Here is a 20,789-nt window from a genome sequence, read left to right on the forward strand (position 1 = left end):
AAACCTGATACAGCTTTTCTTTCCGTGTTCCTCCTGCACGTACCTGCTCTTCCCATCTTCGTAGTTGCCGTGTTGAGGAAACCTTCTTATACTGATTTTGCACGGTGGTCAGAGACAAACGTCGCTTCTGTCCACTCCTCCAAAAGTCAACTGCTCTTCGTTTATATCCAATGGATACAGTATGTGGTGAACAATGGTCGTTATAGTCTTCTTCCGTGTCATCATCTGTATCTTCCAAAGCGTGTGCATACGTATCGTCTTGCTGGTCAAAGTCCAAGGAAGTAACAAATTCAACGATGTACGCAGGATCTTCGGTACATCTTTCAATGACGTCCTTCACAATGTCTGCGACATATGCCTCCTCTGCTGTTAAAGGAGATGGGCTACTGGCGTTAAATGCCTGTATTAAAAGTGTGACCACATTCATTACATTCAACATGGTACCTCCATACAGAATGATTGTCCTTATTTTCTTCTGTGAGCCTTTATATACGGGGTCACACATACGGAATTTGGATTCATGATGTGTTATCGTGCATACCATCCCACTACAGCACACCGGATAATTGTGTTTAACTGTGGCCTCCTGGCACCATTTCACGTTTCCTTACTCTTATCTCCTCTGCTTGTGAGGTATCTCATGACAGACTGCCCATAGGTGATACGTCGTGGTAGGTGCGTTGCACATTATTTGTGTCAAGCATGTAACATTTTATGTAACGCATTTTGTCACATTGTATGCTCTCGCGTTGCATATTTGCCTTTCTTCGTCTCGTCGGTGATAGCTGCGTTTCCCAGTGACATGCACTTCATATCTCAAATGCTCCACTTGTGTATCTGCCAGTTTTTAGCCGAAACAAAAAAACACGTATTTCTTCCTTTGTGCCCATCTATACACCTGCCACGTTTCATGGAAATCGGAGGGGGACACAGAGGTCAGATCCCCACTTAAATTTGTCCTCATCTTGATATTTGAGGGGGTTTTGAACCCGAAAACAGTTTTTTGGCCGAAAAAAAAAAGAATTTCTTCCTTTGAGCCCCTCTATACACCTGCCAAGTTTCATGGAAATCGGAGTGGGACACAGCGGTCAGATCCCAACTTCAATTTGTCCTCATCTTGACATTAGAGGGGAGGTTTCGCCCCCTAAAACAGTTTTTTAACCGAAACAAAAAAACACGTATTTCTTCCTTTGGGCCCCGCTACACACCTGCCAAGTTTCATGGAAATCGGAGGGGGACATTTATATAACCTCCATTGTCAAGACCTGAGCGGACAACCGCAAAACAACACTTGGTGTTGAGACTTGTAGGATTTTTCGGTAATTTATGAATAATAAACAAGCTTTTTACTGAAGATCACTACAAATATCTCCTACCTCACAAAAAAATTTACAACCTTCAAACATGAAATTGATATAAAACCATAAATTAACAAGCATCTCAAGTATACCAAAAATAAATATGCAAAATACACCCAACCATCATATAGAATAAATAAAGGTGCATGCCTTTACCGAAGATAACTACAAGAGAGAGCAAATATTATGTATTTTTTTTTAATATGAATGTACTGTACATGAGTGGAAATTGCTGGTGTACCTGAAAAATGTTCATTTCTTTAATATGGTGTCAGTAAGATGGCGTTCTTTAGGTTTGCAAACATTGTCGTAGTCTCAGAGTAAATCCGCCCATGACGTTGAGTAGCATCTTGAACGGAATGTTGTGGATTCCACTCAGAAAAAGTAACAGTGTGCTGTGCATTATGATCTCGTGGAATCATCGGCCCCTAGTTTTTCGAAATAAACACGGTAACACGGTAACACGGTAACACGGTGGCGGTAAACTCTAGACGTTATGCTGACATGTTGATAAACTTTTTCCTGCCTGCCTTCGATGACTATGACCCAGATGAAGAAACACTCTTCGAGCAAGTTGGTGCAAGTAGCCATACTGCCAGAGTCTATGGATGTGCTTAGACTCACATTTTTGACGGTCGTCTCATCATCAGATTCGGCGATATTCCGTGGTCTGCTCGTTCACCCGACTTGCCAGCTCCGGACTTTTTTCTTTGGGGTCACCTCAAACCCAAAGTATTCATGGACAACCCTCCAAGAACCAGGGAAAATTTGAAGGAGATAATACGGCAAGAGATCCACAACATTCCGTTGAAGATGCTACGCAACGTCATGGGCGGATTTACTCTGAGACTCCGACAATGTGTGCAAGACCAAGGACGCCATCTTGCTGACACCATATTCAAGAAATGCACATATTTTCGGTACACTAGTAATTTCCACTCATGTACAGTACATTCCTGTCCAAAAAATAAAAATAAAAATTTATTGTCTCCATTTATTGTGAATTTTTTAAATCTTCCCGTTTGACTGCCTCACCCTGTACAATCGAAACTTCCCTTTTCTAAAAAAATATAAAAATAAAAGGAAAACTCAATTTGCAATGATGCATGGGTTCCTTCGACTCCGTCACACCGTCTCGAATGGAATGGGTTTGCAACACTATATTTGCTAACACACCGACTGCTGTTTCATGGGGTTTCCTTATGATGCAAAATGTCCAGGCACGGCCCCAAAGCCAGAAGACCCAATCAGCGTTCTCCACGCAACTGCTGTAACAGCGTCAGAGGGAACGAAACTCGTATAGTGTGAGCGAGCCTCGGTCTACGGGGGTTGATATCACTGATCGCAGGCTTCTCCACCACCTCTCTTGGTGAAGCGGCGTGGGAACACTTAATGTTTCGAAGGAGACAGAGTTCAATGAATAAGTATGATAATAATGATTTCCATTACAGATTTATTTTTGGTGTGCACGTGCGAATGTGTGAATAGGCAGAAGCTGCTATTGTTTGAAAGTCAAAGTGGGGATTACCGGAAATGACGGAATACAATTGAAGGGCTATGGCGTAAACCATGGTAAGCGACATTTTGGTAATTTTTGAGTTACAAAGTAAAATGTGCCATCCTTCAATTTTTGGGTGAAATTGCCCATACAATTTGCATTGGGCTCAGTGGAGACTTCTGAAATTGGTAAACACAACACAAGAACAATTTATCTAAAAGCGTCTACTAACCTTTTTTCTTAATGAACTCCGAAATGATCAAAATGCCACTTATCATGTTTTGCACCCGAGCCAATTATTCTTAAAAATGTAAACATGCCTTTGCAATTTAGGGTCGCTAATGCATGTAAGACACCTAACTGATTTGAAACGGACAGTACTTTCCCAGTTTAATACTATAAGAAAACAGACAAAACTATTTTGAGTACTTGTACAATGTTAGAGCACGTACACACATGGCATTACGTTCTAAACTTTTGAAACAAGCGAACGCAGTTACTTGTTTATCTCCCTCCCATAATATATGCTGACATTTTCAAAAATTTAAGAGCATTGAGGAACCCTGTCCCTAACATGAGAGCGCACAGAACGTGTCCCCAATCTCACCAATGGTTCACTGGTGTAAATTTTTTCCAAGAAATAAGCCCTGAGAAATATTCTCAAAACAAAGACAAAATTAAAGAAAAAACTCACTTCTTTCTTGAATGTGAAAATGCCATTTTCTAACGTCCCTAGCCGGCCCCTGTGGCGGAGTGGTTAGCACATCGCGCTACGACGCTAGGGGTCCCGGGTTCGAATCCTGGCCTGGGCATGGATATTTGTAAGTGTCCATTCATCAATTTCATCATATCTTCCCTCATTCCCATCTTCACAAATTAGCCAAAGGTGGTACAAAAAGCGAAGTAAAGTAAAACAAATTAAATCAAATCTAACGTTCCTAGAAACGTCCATTTTCAAGGACGAAATGCGACATTTTCCCCTCATATCTTGAGATCAACAACAATGCAGATGATTCGATTTCACATTGTGTGTCACACTGATGACCTTACAGTTCGTGGCCTTTCACTCCATTCTCTCAAAATGCTGAGATTTCTTCAGCTGGGGTTTTCTTTAAGAGCATGATAAACTCAAGATCGCACAGTACTGATGTCTACACATTCATCCCCATAAAATTCCCTCAGTCTCACATGAATGTCAATTTGTAGCACATTTTCTTGCGGTTAGAAACTCGATCACTGCACGCTACTTCAGGCGATTCACCAACATTGCATGGTTACATGCTGCCATTTTCCTCGCAATAGTTCAGCACCCCCTGGAGATAGAAATTTGAAACCTTCAATGGAGAAGCGGGAAAGTCTTATAAGTGCAATGTATGGTTGCTCAAAATCCAAAATGCGTTTACAAGGTAACAAAGAAAATAAAAACATAGGAAGATTTACTTTTCAGCACGCCCTCGTATATATACTTTATTGTAGATCCATTTCAGGATTGTAATGTTGTTGATTGACATTCCAAATTACAGTTTGCAGAATTTCAACAGAAAATGTTAATAAGAAATGAAATTAGGCATACCATACTTAATGCAAAATATTGAATTTTTCACGAGTTTTGTATCTCTTAAACCAATTGAATCTCAAACTCAAAATTTTTACAGAAGTTACTTATCATGGAGTACTGCATTGTGTACAAATTTCAAATTTGTAAACAACTGCCAACCAGAGATATTTAACCCTGAACTTGGATTTTTTTAACAAAAAGTACATGTTTATGACCCTGTAGAAAAAAAATGTTAAAGTCTCAAGCTTCAAATAATTTTAACATAGCAAACAAACTGCCTTCCCCCCCCAAAAAAAATGTCCGAAAATGTCATTTTGAGCGATTAAATTACACAATTTTCACCTTAAAATTTATTATGAATGAATAATATTTAGAAAATTACACAGAAATGTAATTGTAGCCTATAATGTGCTTAACATCACAGATTTTTTTTTATTTACTCAGAGTTTCAGATACAGTCTTATTGGCCATTTTACACACATTGTCGTAGGACTTACCAGAGCTGAGAAAAAAAAGTTGCCGCTGATGCTTAGGAATGGAGAAAATGACGTGCGCCATGATAAAAAAATGCCCGCCATCTTCAAATTGGTGATAGTAAAAATAAAATAACAGTGGTTCTGAACTGTCAACATACGAAGCTCACACCACACAAAAAAGTAAACTTTTTAAAAAATGGTCAAGCAACCATGTTGTATAACTTCATATGGATTGACCCAAGACTGATATTTACATAATAAGATGAAGTCATGCAACTTAGTACTCATTACGAAAATAACTACAGGATTTCCACCGTGAGACACCTACATTTTAAACAAATATAGTGGAAAGAAAAATTTGTGCACCATCAATACTATACATGCAATTGATAATGTAACTCACAGAACTCACAAAATTCAGTTCAGTGTACTTGCACATGGGCGCCTTTTGTAGCATTTTGGTCTTTCACGGACTCTACAAAAATGATACATTCCCACACCATGTCCTTTCACAACAGTGCCGATCGCCAAAAACTGATCACGCCACTTCTTTATAGTTTTGAATGTCAGAGGGTCCTTTTTGTACACACGAGGAAAGTTTCGTGGCACTTGACTAATAGATTTTGTTTCTTCATACCACCACACAACGCTCGTCTGGAATCGCCATTTTAGAAGAAATTTATTGTTTTCGCGCCACTGTGGTTTTAGTTCGAACTACAACATTAGGACGTCAACTTTTTGAGTATATGCATCTGCTCCTATTGGAATCACAACAGCATGACCGGAAATGAAAAAAGAAATACACTTTCGAAATGTTGGAGTCCCACGGTGGACTCGCAGTATATGGTGACTGTTTTAATCAAATGTTTACAGATCCAACACTGTTTTGTTTCCATATTTATTGTTGACCATGGAAACTTAAATAAAGAATGATTATTTTTAATTGTTTTCTCAAATGTTCAAGTTTAACGAATATGTGTTTATTTATTCATGTATTACAGAAGATAAATATGAAGACTCACACGCGAGGGCACAAGACGTGGGAGAAAGCCACGTTGAAAGTGCGCGAGTATTACATATTATATCGTGTACTTGATTTATATGAAAATGTTTTTTTTGTGTTTTATGTTGTGTTCTGTTCTACATATGCAGTTTTGTGTGCTTTCGTTAGATTACATCGGCGCAGGTTCCTATAGTTCATTTTACAGGGGGATTGCTAAATTATCTATTATGAATGAGATGAAATTTATGTTCGTACAGTAAAATCACCTGCGAGATATACTATTAGCTGTTCCACATGAACAGTCAGTATATCTATGGACGAGCAGAGTTGAACATATTTACTAGCGAGGAAGTAGTAGGGAACGGATATTGATTGATTGATTGAGTTGGTGTTTTAAGTCCACTTTATGCACAGGAAGGCTGATCGGGACTGGACCTACAGTATAAAGTGGGATCCGAACAACTATGTGCTTCCACCGGGTATCGAACAAGGGACCGCTTGATTACAAGGCCACGACGCTACCACTGCGCCACGGGGAACCCCGATAGGGAACGGATTTATATACACACACACACACACACACACACACACATATATATATATATATATATAAGCTGAAATCTGTTATATTTTGTACTTTTTTGCGCATCATGGCATGTAGTATCGAAAAATTAAGTTTTCATTTGCCATGTTTGTACATATATTATGTACGTTTGGATCATATTTAGCATATTTTGGTTAGTTTGACATATTATTTCCATATTTCAGAACATTTCTCAACATATACTCCGTATTGGTGCAATAAATACATTTCTCTTTTGACCGAATCAGTTGGGTGAAATCCTTGCGAATAACTGACAAATTTGAAATACTCTCCAATTAGATTTTTCGATATTGAACGCAGTTTTAGTGAATATAAATCCATCTAAAGAGACAACAGAAGGAAATTCACTTTTGAACACTTACAACAAAATTTTGTTTTTCACTGTTTTGGAAACAGAAAATGAAAAAAAGACACATTTTGTGTTCTTTTACAAGTAATGTCAATGTAAGCGAACTGTAAGCGTGCAGAGTCTTATATTATTAAAAAAGGTTGTTTTTTTATAAAATTTTTAAGCCCATATTTAACTCCATATTTTTTCGTGAAATTGTCTAAATATTGAGCACATTTTTTACTACTTTGTAAAAGAACACACAATGTGTTTTATTTTTCTGTGTACAAAACAGTGAAAAACAAATCCGTTCGTTGCTCATAAAGTCATTTGTTTTTGATTACGCTGGCTTATTGCTCCGAACGATTAGTAGATAACAATGCATGCGTGTGGGTAAGTATTACGTTCTATTATATTAGATTTGTGTACATTAATTATAATTGTAAACAAAATTTATCGTATTTCAGGAAGGATATCCAAACCAATTCAATAATATTTTTTTGTTGGGAATGAATTCCATTGCTAGAACAATTGTGAACTTCGTAATGAACTTCGTGAAAGAGAAGCTCCGGAAAAGGGTGAGTTAAGTCTATTTATTTAGTAACGAGTACAAAGGTCCTGCACTAGTGCCGCAGGGGCGAAGATGAGCAAGCCTATAAGGGGGGGCTTGCGATGGCCTTTAAATGCTCAAATATATGTACACCTCTCCAAACGTTACTTCATCGACCTGAAAGTTTTCTAAGTCCAGAAATTGTTAATTTGGGAACATAGCTCTCGAGAACGAGCAGAGAGTAGCCAACTTTACTCCAGGTCACTCTTCTAGGCGAGAAACCCTGTAGTGAAATATTTACATTCTCTTTAATAATATGAAGTCAGAAACTATAATTGATCAACATATTAATAGAGAAAATACGGAAATCTTAAGTATGAGAAATAATTTAAGAGAATGCTTGCAATTCGGCATGTTAAAATTAGAGTCAGAGAGACTTTTGTGAGGTTGGAAACACTACACTCGCTCGTGATGCACCTGGAGGAAATCACTGTCAAGTTAGAACACAAAAGGACATAATTACGAATAGTTTATGCAAATAAAATATAACAACACCATGAAAAGTGTTGTGCAATGAGCGAAAATTAAAGTATCTCGCAATTGGCAGCGAAAATCTGTTCGTCGCATAGAAAAGTGGTAGCTTGAGCAATCAACTCGTTTCAAAGCAATTGCTACAAGCGATACTGTAGAGTGTTGGTAAAGTACTCGCATCACAAATATATTTTTCCACTGGTCTACAAAAAAAATATTTGTGAATGTTACAAGAACAAAACAAGCTGTTTCTAGAAGTTGCTGAGCCCCTGAATGCAGATCTCATTTCAGAATTTCTCCATCGGGCTCAGATTTCCTGTAAAAATGTTTTTTGTATTTTCCTACATCAGTCTATGTTCTATAGGACTCGCTTTCACAAAAGTGCTACAAACGTAAAAGGTAATAAATCTGTGTCAGTATACAAAGGAATGAAGTAAATGAGTAACATAAAAGTGTATAAACATACCTAAAAATGTTTCCTTCCTGATTTCCTACAAAACTTTGCCTCAGAAACATCTCTTCGTAAGGTCCAGCAGTAGTCGGACAGCATTGCGGCACTCCATTTGCCTTGATACCGCTTTTCCATTAGAGCAATGTCTTGGTGAAACCGTTCACCGTGTTCGTCACTAACGGCACCAAGGTTAGTTGGGAAGAAGTCCAGGTGATCATTCAGGAAATGTAATTTTAGAGACATGTTGCATCCCATATGTTGGTATGATCTAATTAGTCCATGTACAATATCGCGATACTTCTCGGCTTTATGGTTGCCTAAAAAGTTTTTACATACACTTGTAAAAGACAACCATGCCATTTTTTCAACATCTGTTAATTGTTGAATGAAATTCTCGTCATTCATCAATACCCTTATTTGAGGCCCTACAAATATTCCTTCTTTAATTTTGGCATCGCTGATTCGTGGGAATTTCTGTTGCAAGTACATGAATCCACGTGAAGTTCTGTCCATGGCTTTCACAAAGTTTTTAATTAGTCCCAATTTTATGTGCAGAGGAGGGAGATACACATTATTGGGGTCAACAAGAGGAGTGTTCGCCACATTCTTCTGTCCAGGCACTAATTCACTACGAAGAGGCCATTTTTTTTTTCCACAATAGTGATTTTTTCTGTCTCTGCTGTCCCACTCGCATAAGAAGCAGCAATGCTTTGTGTACCCAAGCTGCATGCCAAGCAGAATTGCAATAACCTTCAGATCTCCGCATATATTCCATTTGTATTTCTCATATTGGATATTTTTCAGAAGCTGTTTCAAGTTCTCATACGTCTCCTTCATGTTAACAGCATGAGCAATTGGTACTGATGGGAATTTGTTTCCATTATGGAGAAGTACAGCTTTCATACTAACTTTGCTGGAATCGATGAAAAGATGCCAATCGTGTGAACTGTATTCATGGCCAAGACAATCCATAATGGATGAGATGTCATTACAAAAAACCATGTCTCTTTCGTGGGAGAAATATTCTGAGAAAATTGTATGACGGTCACGAAAAAAACACACTTTCGTATCGCAAGCGAGGAGATTCCAACCTTTCAGTCGCGATGCTAAAAGTTCAGACTGTTGCTTAGACAAATTTAAATCCCGCGTAAGATCGTTCAGATCCCCTTGTGACAATAAGTGTGGCTCCATTGATGAACCGGGCACTTTAAATGTTGGGTCGACAGTTTCATCACCTCTTGCACTTTCTTCCCCGTGTTGGTCACGACCATCATCTTCACTCACATTCTCAGGAGGCTTTGGTACCGGCAATTCTTCATTGTAACATACAGGTCTCATGGCTGATAGTAAATTTGGGTACTGCACAGTGTTCCTTGTTTTCGACGTGATTCCAGCTATTTTGGTCAGGCAGAAATAACAGTCTGTTGTGTGATCAGATGGTTCTGTTCCCTCCAAACCATGGGAACAGCAAACGACATGTGACGTGATCCTTTTAACCAGCTTGTCAGAAGTGTAACACAGGTCAAACAGCATATGTGGGGAGCCCATGTTTTGTCTTGGTCCCCAACTTTACACCCAAAATAAAGTTCGTAGCACTTCTTTATAAGAAGGGTAATTCGTCGCTTTTGTGACTTAAATGTCAACTCTCCACATATATAACAAAACGAATTGGGGCTATTTACTCAGGTACGAGGCATTTTCTTATGCACTAACACTACACACGACTTCTGAAACTTCGAATCACAACCTAATCAAAGGCAGTCACTTCCCACTCTGTCAGAACTCACAATGCTGAGACGCACGTGACAACAAACAACACTGCGATTCTACGTGTTCGGGCATGACTCATCGACAGCGTTGCCATGCCTCTCTCTTATTCACGATTTGGTTTGTACCAATTGGAGAAAGGTCCCTGGCCTTAGGAACGTGCTGGTCATTCTATGGTCATATAATGACTGTTATTCAACAATATCTGTGGAGTAAATATAGGTTAAGCCACAGCCCAATAGGACGAATTTTCACGCATTGCATTAGGTACAGGTTAGTGTGTAACAAGAAAACTGAGCCCGATAGGAAAAAACGGATTTCATTTTCGAATTCAGCACCACCGACTTACCTTAGAACAACATTCACATTCCTTGTAACAAATTTCATGTTGACCAGTGTAATTAAGGTTTCGGGTTCAAAACCAAAGCTCTCCAATGTTTCTTTTAGATATGCATCAGATACATTGAGCATGGAGTTTAGTAATTAAGTTGAATGATTTTATTTCAGAATGTTTACGCAAAAAATAATTCGGTGTTGAAATCGACGAATGTTTCTAGCAGCTCATTGTATTTGTTTCTTATTTCTGGCACTAACATTCATCAATTTGGATCCAAAAATATCTAAAATGTTGTCGTATTCCAACAGATAGTATTTGGTCAAACAAGGAATGTGCTGACAATGGCTCGGAAGTTGATGAAGAATAATTTTCTTTTCTGAGCCTACCCAACAATGCTAAACCGAATATCAGTCCGTTTGCCTTCAGCTAGAACCAGAAAACGATATTTCTTTACTTTTGTCGGCCTTCTTTTGGCTTTTAGGTCATTTTCAGTACTTTTGGCCCTGCTTGTTACATTTTACTTAATTTTATGCCTTATGTTTATCCTTCCTTGTTGTTTAGTGAACTTTAAATGCATCTGCTATCATAACTTATAAATCTAACTTTCCTGACATGGTCCTTTTAGCAAGTTCATCACTAAACGAATATATGGTCAATAGAAAAGCCCAACTATCATTTTCAACTTTGGCAATGCATTACATAATTCTGATAATTTTTTTTCCTACACCAAACTTAAGATACGTTGTCTGAACCGTACTTTGGGATTCCCTTGCTAACCTCTGTTATCGCTTTAATCTTTGCTTTTAAAATATAATTAGTCACAATATTAAAGAAGATATAATCTTATATACATAGATCTTACGACCTTGTCACACAAGTCGAGCACGTTACCGCTACACCACAGATGATATTAGTACTGAACGTAAAGTTTAAACAATGACAATCCCACAGCATAGATTTTTTAATTTAACAAATTCTCGTATCCATATTTCTCAAATCACGCAAAATGAAATTGTAAAAATACCCTGCTTGCTTTGTGAAGTGTCTTTCTCTCTTCCACTCGTGAGATGGAAAAGCCATGTGTTTGGCCTCTCCTCTTTCCCCAACGTTTCTCAGGACTTCGAACTTGTGAACATACGAACGCACTACTTGCACATCCATGAGTAATTCCCCGCACGTCTCACATTACTAATAGTGTTTACGAATACGAAATTTTGTTAAACAAAAATACCTAAATAGTTGACTTTCATATTTTGAACTACATATTTAGTACAAGTGATTTCTGTGGTGTAGTCGTATCGTGTGTGACAGAGGTCGTAAGATCGATTCCAAACCTCAACAGAAACTATTTCAGATGGGGAAATGTATAAAACATTCACCTCCATTGAGAATGAATCTTCTACGATAGAGTAGACGGCCAGCAACTGAAATACATTTGTGTTTTGGCGTACATAAGATTATATCTTCTTTAATATTCTGACTAATTTTATTTTAAAAGCACAGATTAAAGCGATAACAGAGGTTAGAAAGGAAATCTCAAAGTAGGGTTCACACTACGTATCTTAAGTTTAGTGTAGGAAAAATAAATTATCAGAATTATTTAATGCATTTCCAAAGATGAAAATGATAGTTGGGCTTTTCTATTGACCATATATTCGTATAATGATGAACGTGCTAAAAGGACCATGTCAGGAAAGTTAGATTTACAAGTTATGATAGCAGATGCATTTAAAGTTCACTAAACAACAAGGAAGGATAAACATAAGGCATAAAATTAAGTAAAATGTAACAAGCAGGGCCAAAAGTACTGAAAATGACCTAAAAGCCAAAAGAAGGCCGACAAAAGTAAAGAAATATCGTTTTCTGGTTCTAGCTGAAGGCAAACGGACTGATATTCGGTTTAGCATTGTTGGATAGGCTCAGAAAAGAAGATGATTCTTCATCAACTTCCGAGCCATTGTCAGCACATTCCTTGTTTGACCAAATACTATCTGTTGGAATACGACAACATTTTAGATATTTTTGGATCCAAATTGATGAATGTTAGTGCCAGAAATAAGAAACAAATACAATGAGCTGCTAGAAACATTCGTCGATTTCAGCACCGAATTATTTTTTGCGTAAACAATCTGAAATAAAACCATTCAACTTAATTACTAAACTCCATGCTCAATGTATCTGATGCATATCTAAAAGAAACATTGGAGAGCTTTGGGTTTGAACCCGAAACCTTAATTATTAGGAAAAATATATTTGTGATGCGAGTACTTTACCAACACTATACAACGTCGCTTGTAGCAATTTCTTTGAAACTTGTTGATGATTGCTCAAGCTACCACTTTTCTAAGCGACGAAGAGATTTTCGCTGCAAATTGCAAGATTCTTTAATTTTGGCTGATTGCACAGCACTTTGCAAGGTGTTGTTATATTTTATTTGCATAAACTATTTGTAATTATGTCCTTTTGTGTTCTAACTTGACACCAATTTCCCCCAGATGTACCACGAGAAAGTGCAGCGTTTCCAACCTCACAAAATCTCTCTTTTTCAAATTTTAACATGCCGAATCGCAAGCATTCTCTTAAATTATTTCTCATACTTAAGTTTTCCGTATTTTTCTCTATTAATATTTTGATCAATTTTAGTTTCTGACTTCATGTTTTTAAAGATTTTTTTTTTGATTTGATTTGATTTAGTTTATTTTACTTCGCGTTTTGTGCCTCTTGGCTAATTTGCGAAGATGGGGATGAGTGATGAAATGATGAAATTGATGAAAGGACATTCACAAACAACCAAGCCCGACCGGGATTCGAACCCGGGACCCTTGGCGTCGCAGCGCGATGTGCTAACCACTCGGCCACAGGGTCGGGCTGTTTTTAAAGAGAATGTAAATATTTCACTACAGGGTTTCTCGCCAAGAAGAGTGACGTGGAGTAAAGTTGGCTACTCTCTGCTCGTTCTCAAGAGCTATGTTGCCAAATTAACGATTTCTGTACTTAGAAAACTTTCAGGTCGGAAGTGTACATAAAACAATGAACGTAGAAATTTGTCCAGCACCGCGAGCCAAAGAAGAAAATACTACTGAAATATTGTAAGGTGAAAGGATTTGTTGTTAATTTTAAGTCGGCTGACATGCAGTAGTTTTCAGTTAATAACTTATGCTTATTACTCCATACCACTAACTGAATATTAATTCCCTTGTAACCGCAAGTGTTTCTACCCTAGATCTGTCGTTTGAATCTATAGGAGTTGGGATTCTACTGTACGTACACATGAGTTAAGAGGTAAGGTGGGTCTTATTACACAGAATTCCGTGGATAGGACGAAATTTCCCTGCATACTTCGGGGTTCCTAAAACCCGATTTGCTTACCTCAACACTACTGCATTCCGAACCCAACGCAGAGGAATTGGTAGGAAAGGCAGACCAATTACAGAAATGTTGTGAAACAGGTATTGGTCTATCATTATAAGCTGAATTAGCCTATCTAATTCCAAAGTGCTTGATCATAAAGTTTCGTCTTCTGCACATGATTTTGCAAAACTTCTGTATGAAAAGTACAATACAATTCTGTATCTCTCTATATACAGACCTCCGTGGCGGAGTGGTTAGCATGACGTTCTACGACGGGGGTACCTGCTTTGAATCCGGGCGGGCATGAGTGTTCTATTTGAATGTTCCTTCCTCAGTTGCATCCCATCATCATTCTCATCGTCGCGATTAGCCAAAAGTGGCAGTAAAACGACGCTAACAAACATTAAATTACACACACGCATATACATTGAACAAACTGAATAACAGCAAAAACATTGACATGCCCTTTCACAAGTACCGTGTATTTTACGTGGAAGAGGCCTGTAGTAATATTTTGTTGGAGAGCCTGAAATTTGTAGATTCAGAATTGCCCTGCACATTTTTTAAAAGCATGAACATTATTACGACTCTTCCTAATAGGTGGATACCGATACGAAATAAAGACACAGTAAAAAGCAGAAAATGGAAAATAATGTCGCATAATGGCGGTGGGTTTGCGGCAACATTAACAAAGAAAGTTCATGTTTGTACGGTTTTTGGAGAGACGAATTCTAAAGTTAGTTCGCAACCTCAAGATAGCTCAAGTCTGTGTGCATACTATCACGAAAATTCGAGCAATTCCCAGAAAATGTCAAACTTCATGGTCTTAGTTATATATAGTGATAAGCAATGTGCTGCAGAGAAATATCTGTAGATCGTTAATTTAAATTACACTGTACACTGTATTTAAACTCTAAAATTTGCCTGTAAAAAGTTTCCTCTTCAAGCACTAACTCAGATTCAGAAAATCCAGTTACATAGGTTTCCAATTGTGTCAGTGTGCTGCTTTCAAATTTATAGTGTGAAACACAATTCCCTTAATACCTCTTATAAAACGTGAAGAAGTTATGCTCGGTAGAATTGATCATGAGTGAAACAGGATATGGCCAGAGGAAACCATAGTTGCGTGTACCAATCGGATGTCCGCCATATTGTTAGCCGCCATATTGAATTCTACTCGAAAATTTTATATGGAAGGTGGGTGTCTGGATATATATAATCGCGCTAGAATTTAAGGAGAAATGCAGTTATGTAGGTTTTTGAATGTATTTAACCGATAAAGAGTTATGAATGCATCCTTGAAACCACTGGCGTACGCACAGAGGGTGCTGATGGGGCTACAGCATTCTCCGAAATTTTGAGAAAGTTAACATTTTCAAATTCAAGCTGTGAAGAACTTAGGTAAAAAACAGAGTGGTAAATGAAAACCCACTCCTTTACATAATGTTCGATTGTCATTTTTTAAAAATGGACAGTTCTAAATATACGAAATATTATAACGGGTATCGTTATGCGAGTCATATTATATTCAACTGTATTCATGTTTTACTCTCTATTATTGATAATGATTATTGATAATTAACCACGACTGTTGCTGCGCGCATGTTTATATCCTTGAGGACTCACAGAACAAAATCTTTATATCTGTTGGCAACATTGTGCAGCACGTTACGAGTAACAAATCTTTTGAATGGTTCAATGGTAAGAACTGATCTTGATTTTCAGCAAGAAAATGCTACTTCCTTTAATGTGATTTGGTGAATTTGTGAAAAACAAAGAAAAAACAATGGTTATTGATCATTCTCGGAAATACGTTGTATGTGAAAGCAGCTCTGCGCTGAGGTTTGAACTGGTTGCAGGAAATCGCAGGTTGGAATCTTAACGTAAGGAACGGGTCGCGGAAGAGCGATTCAAGAGTTCGAGAAGAAGGAATGGTAGACACAGAAGTGAGCTGTTTGGGAGGCTTGAGATATCAAGGGATATCGGACCATCCATAGGCTATCCGTCCAAATTGAATGATGCCTATGATCCACAAAGGATAATATTACCTTCTTCACGAGAAGTCTGTGAGCGCAAGTGAAGGTGTGGGCGGATATGTGAAATTTATTTCCGCTCAATGTTCACAAATTAATGGACCCGGATGTATTGTAAGTAGGAACCCTTTTCTATCTAAGCGCTTACGGATAAACTCAAATCCAACTTGGAATACATGAAACTCATCGGCTTTATACGTGATTTAAGCTAGCTTTCGTGTGCGTATATTATGGCCATAATACGGAACTTAAAACGTCGTTAATTTGGGCGCGAAGCACATGCTAGGGGTAGCCATCTTGACGAGGAAATCTCTCGCTGCCTAAGACTGTGTGAATAATAATTATTGTATATAATCTTAATTTATCGTGCTCGAATTATCCATTATTTTCTGTGTATTTGTCAAAATTTACCTCATAATGAATGAGAGATTTTATGACGCATGTTTACGTCCGTTAGCTGTCAATAATTGAGGCAGCTTCAACTTGCATTGTCAAATTTTGTTGATTGTTTTCATATGTTGATATGGTACAAAGTTGTATTCGTCAGCAACGTTAAAATGGTCTAATGATAATCCTACAGATTTTTATCACACGTAATAATCGGCGGTGTCAACGAGCTTGGTGTGATCGGTTTTAAGGAAAAGATAACAGTCACATCAGTTGATATTCATGTATTAATATGCAATTGTTTGGCAAGTTGGTTAGATGCAAAATGTTGTTTACACAAAATAATGTGTTCTCATGTTGTCGTTAATTAAAGTAAAATCCAGCAGATCTTATTTCTGCAATTGTTTCAGATAATAAATGCTCATAAACCAACTTTCTAGTGTGAATATTATTAATTTACAGATTTTCAATTCATGTAAGATAACCATGTGTACACTAATGTCGGTGATCTCTTTCAGTTGTTGTTTCACTTCTTACTGGTCACTCGTGCATGAATATTAACTCAAGTAGTTGTATCTTAATGTTACCTCAACGTATAATTTACCGGGAAAGAATTTGAATTAAATTCATCTTTCGGGTGCGGCATTAAGTCAACGGAAATGGGTTCATTCTAAGGTACAGGGTGGTCTGGTGTTAGTGGAATTTTGTACAAAACATAAGTTCATTTTTGCTGCGGTTTTATAAGTCTTGAGCTCAAGAGTGATGAACGTAAACCTTTAGGTTAATTTAGGTCAAGATTCTTTGGTTTGTTTAAGCTTAATCGTTGTAATTCTTTAACACGGCAACCGGCGTTACCGAAGTGAGGGGTGGGGTCACGTGTGGGAATTTGGCGTGATTTCAGTGTTCTGTTACTGAGATGTCATCTAAATTGTTTACACTAATTAGTATACCACCCTCCAGGCATTGACATACTGATTGGGAGCTCTCGTCTCTTAGGGTGCGTCACAATATCTTATTGTGTATGCAGCCCTCCCCAGAAAGCACTGTGAACTAGCCACCTTTACAGTTCCAGCCCTTCCAGAAAATTCCTGCGTACAGTAGTGCTTCTTTCCATTTTCTTGATTTCGAAGTGTCAGAAAAAAAAATTTAAATGTCTCTAAGGCATGACGCCTCCAATCGTACAACAGCGTATAGTTGACAACTGATCTAAGGACTGTTGGAAAAATATATACTTACAAACTTACTTTGTCACTAAACCTTGTTGCTAGCATTGTTTTAGAGTTTTTATCTTTTGTTGTTTACAATACAACCTCATCCCTTCGATCAAAATTTTACTGCTTCAAAATCCACTCCTCTCCCATGTTCTAATTGGTTGCAGCCATCGGTAGGTCATTTGAAGCATGATTTGCTTTTATTTGTTAGGGGTATTTTATAGCTCTGCACTTCTCTAAAATATTTTCCCGATATTTGATTATACGTACAGTAATATAATTCCGATTCATAAATGTAACAAAGTGAAAAAATTACCCTATCAAAATTTATGGTAGCTAAATATTTTTTTTCTTTGAAAAAATCGATTTGTCACTTATTTTTCCATCATTTTAGTAGCATCAGGTGACCCCCCTTCCTACCCGAGAGGTGCCCCAACATGAAGCGACGCCTGCATGGATATTATTAATGTCATTTTCTGCGATATTTTGCTAAATCTAACTGACAGATGCTACATCACACACAATCACATGTGAACACATACAAAATATCTACTATCCGTGACAAAAGTATTGCGTTCTCTGTTGATGTTCTTGCAAAATTGTTCTCCGTGGGAGGAAAAAGTCAAATATACCTAATTGGAAAGCCAGAAGTGTCTGCTTTTAGACAAAAGCAGTACAAAGTGATTTTACCTCTGTCTGTTCCTCTATTCAGACAATTTGTTTTTCGTAAAAGTGTAGTTTTCTCGTGTCGTACATAAGTCGAATTCAATTGCGTATAGCTTCTTGTAAGCTAGTCGTAAGTATGGTATTTCTTGTGATTGAACCTTGTTTATGTGGAAATATTTGAGGCACAAATAATGCTGCTATTATCTGTGGAACAGCCACAATTAATGTTTAATAACAGTTTTGAGATCTTTCTAATGGTCAGCCCAATGGCGATGTAAAGCAAATGCAGATGATGAGGATGGAAAAGAAAATCAAATTTCCATATGTTATTCTACAAACTGAGAACAACAGACACAATTGTTTTTCCTGGCAACCGGCTCGCGCGTTTTCCTTACCGTTGCTAAGGGCACGTGCGCTTTGTTGCTACACGCCGTCGCCAGTCCTTTGAACTCTGCGTCCAGCCAGCTGCTTTGACACGGAAAGCGAGCCGAAAGTTTTGGTTACTCAGCGAATGGACATTTCCACTCAATTTTTTTTACAACAATTTTAAAAACTGCACCCTGGAAAAATGACCCCTGCAAGTTCTCGCGTTTCTATGCGTCCAGTTTAAAGCAGAAACGAGACTTCCAAAGTTGCGAGGCTAGCGTTGCGCTGAAAACACGCCGCCGCCATGTTACTACGTCACTCCTTAGGGAGAGCTCGTTTGTCGTCTGCTTCCAGCGTCCAGTTCCGGATGGGTAGCCCACCGTGAGCGAACACGTGCAGCAGTTTTACAAATCTGTACCGATTTAAATAATGGAAGAAGGAGCGGTAGGAGAAAGGAAAGCTATGCTTTGAAATGATCATTCTTCTATGAAATATCCGTGCTGCTCACGTGCAAGATAAATGAAAGGGTTCAGCTGCGTGTGTTCTCAGGCCATGCGAAAAATATTGCTTATAAAATTGGTTGCTGACCAGACACTCAAAAATATTTTTTAAACTTATATTTATCGATATTTACCGTAACGTATGTAGTGCAAAATAGGAATTTTCACATTCTTCATTTTATTTATAAAGCCTATTTAACTTTCTTTTCCATAAAGCAATTTCAGTTTGTGTTCCATTTCTGTTGCGCAAATCATAGAATTGTTAACTATTCTATGCGCAAATTATGATCAAATATTTTTGTGCAGATAAGGGAAAATACACTGAGAAGATTACATTAGTTGCACAGTACATATCTATACTTAGTTTATGTATAATTATTACAAGGAAATAATGTGTATAACTATGGGCGTATTTAAGGGGGATTCAACAAGTCCAACCCCTCTCTTTTTTTGGTTCATTAAAATTACCAGTTTCCTTGTTCTATCTGCTTGTTCATAAAAAAATTCCTTCGGACTTATTTCATTCTCTTAAATTAGAGACTTATAGGACGGGATACGGATGGGAAGGAAATTTCGTAATACCACATACCAGATGGGACTGCAGACCAATATCTGCAATTTCCTGATAGTTTCGGAATTTCTGCGATAAGAAACTGCATTGAGACTATCAAATCAGTTATTTCCCCCCCTCGAATCATATTAAAGAAATTTGGTTCTTAAAAACGTAGTGACACAAGATGAACAAAAAAGTATCAATACTTCGCGACTACAAACACACAACTTTGTAGGGTCCAACATCCCCTCCCCCCATGCTCCCCAACAAGCTTCCAGCCAGCAGTGTCCTGGATTTTCACTTACGAAATAAAGCAACCCTAATCATACCAAAAGTTGATCCATCCCTCCCCCCGTGAACTATATATACGCCCATGTGTGTAACAATATCCCATACTGAAATGGTACGATATAACTATTTTGAATTTTGTACTGCGAAAAAAGGAGCCTCATCTCGTTACCCCGAACGCATTAATTGGTTGGTTCACAACTTCACCACTAAGGATCCTATCGAGACGAGACATGGCAGCCTTGGTCTCGTTCTCGTTGAGAGTTGTAAATGTCTGTCTCTTGTTTATTTGTAAATGTCTCATTGACAGTCTCGTCTCAATTTATAAACATCCGTCTCGGTTTTGGAGGGCAATTCACATTCTCGTCTGAAGTCTAGAAAAATATAGAATTAACAACGTATGCAGAGGCTTATCATTATAAATACAAAAAAACTTTCTTAATTTTTTAAAATTATTATTATTATTATTATTATTTTTGACTCCTCGTTTCGACAGTACAGCCCTCGAAAACTAAATATTATCCTGCTTATATATGCAAACCAAACTGCAGATTCAGAATGACCAGGAATGAACTGGCGTTGTAATTATTATACACAAAAATCATGATTTATCTGAGGAATTCGCATGTTCCAGGTTTGACTCTCGACCTGGGCATGACTGTTTCCTTGTGAGTGACATTTCATTGAACTGGAAATTGTTACATGGGAGGATGTTTGCTCGAGACTTTAGGGACAGCTAGGGGGATGCTTCTATTGTTAATGTTAGTGTTGCTCACGAGACGAGGCATATTCCGTCTCGTCTCATAAAAGGAGATGGGACAAGTGAATGTTTTCGAAATGAGATGGGACAGAAAAAAAAAGTTCGTCTCTTATCATGGCAGATTGGGTGATACTTAGATTGTGCAGTTGGTGGTAGTGTGTGTGTGTGTGTGGGGGGGGTGTACTCCTGCACCCCGACTTCGAATACAGCCTG

The 20,789-nt window shown here is 37.9% G+C and overlaps 1 protein-coding gene across 1 annotated transcript in view; it reads left to right on the forward strand.

Moving 5' to 3' along the window:
• The window catches only part of LOC145979313 (alpha-tocopherol transfer protein-like), a 105,533-nt gene that overhangs the window by 63,747 nt on the left and 20,997 nt on the right, over window positions 1-20,789 (forward strand). The window contains exon 5 of the mRNA XM_083112155.1: window positions 7,293-7,403. Coding sequence (XP_082968281.1) covers window positions 7,293-7,403 — 111 coding nt within the window. The remainder of the gene's footprint in view (window positions 1-7,292; window positions 7,404-20,789) is intronic.

The sequence above is a fragment of the Lepisma saccharinum genome, chromosome 26 (assembly GCF_977018435.1).
Source record: "Lepisma saccharinum chromosome 26, izLepSacc3.1, whole genome shotgun sequence".
NCBI classification, from domain to species: Eukaryota; Metazoa; Arthropoda; class Insecta; order Zygentoma; family Lepismatidae; genus Lepisma; species Lepisma saccharinum.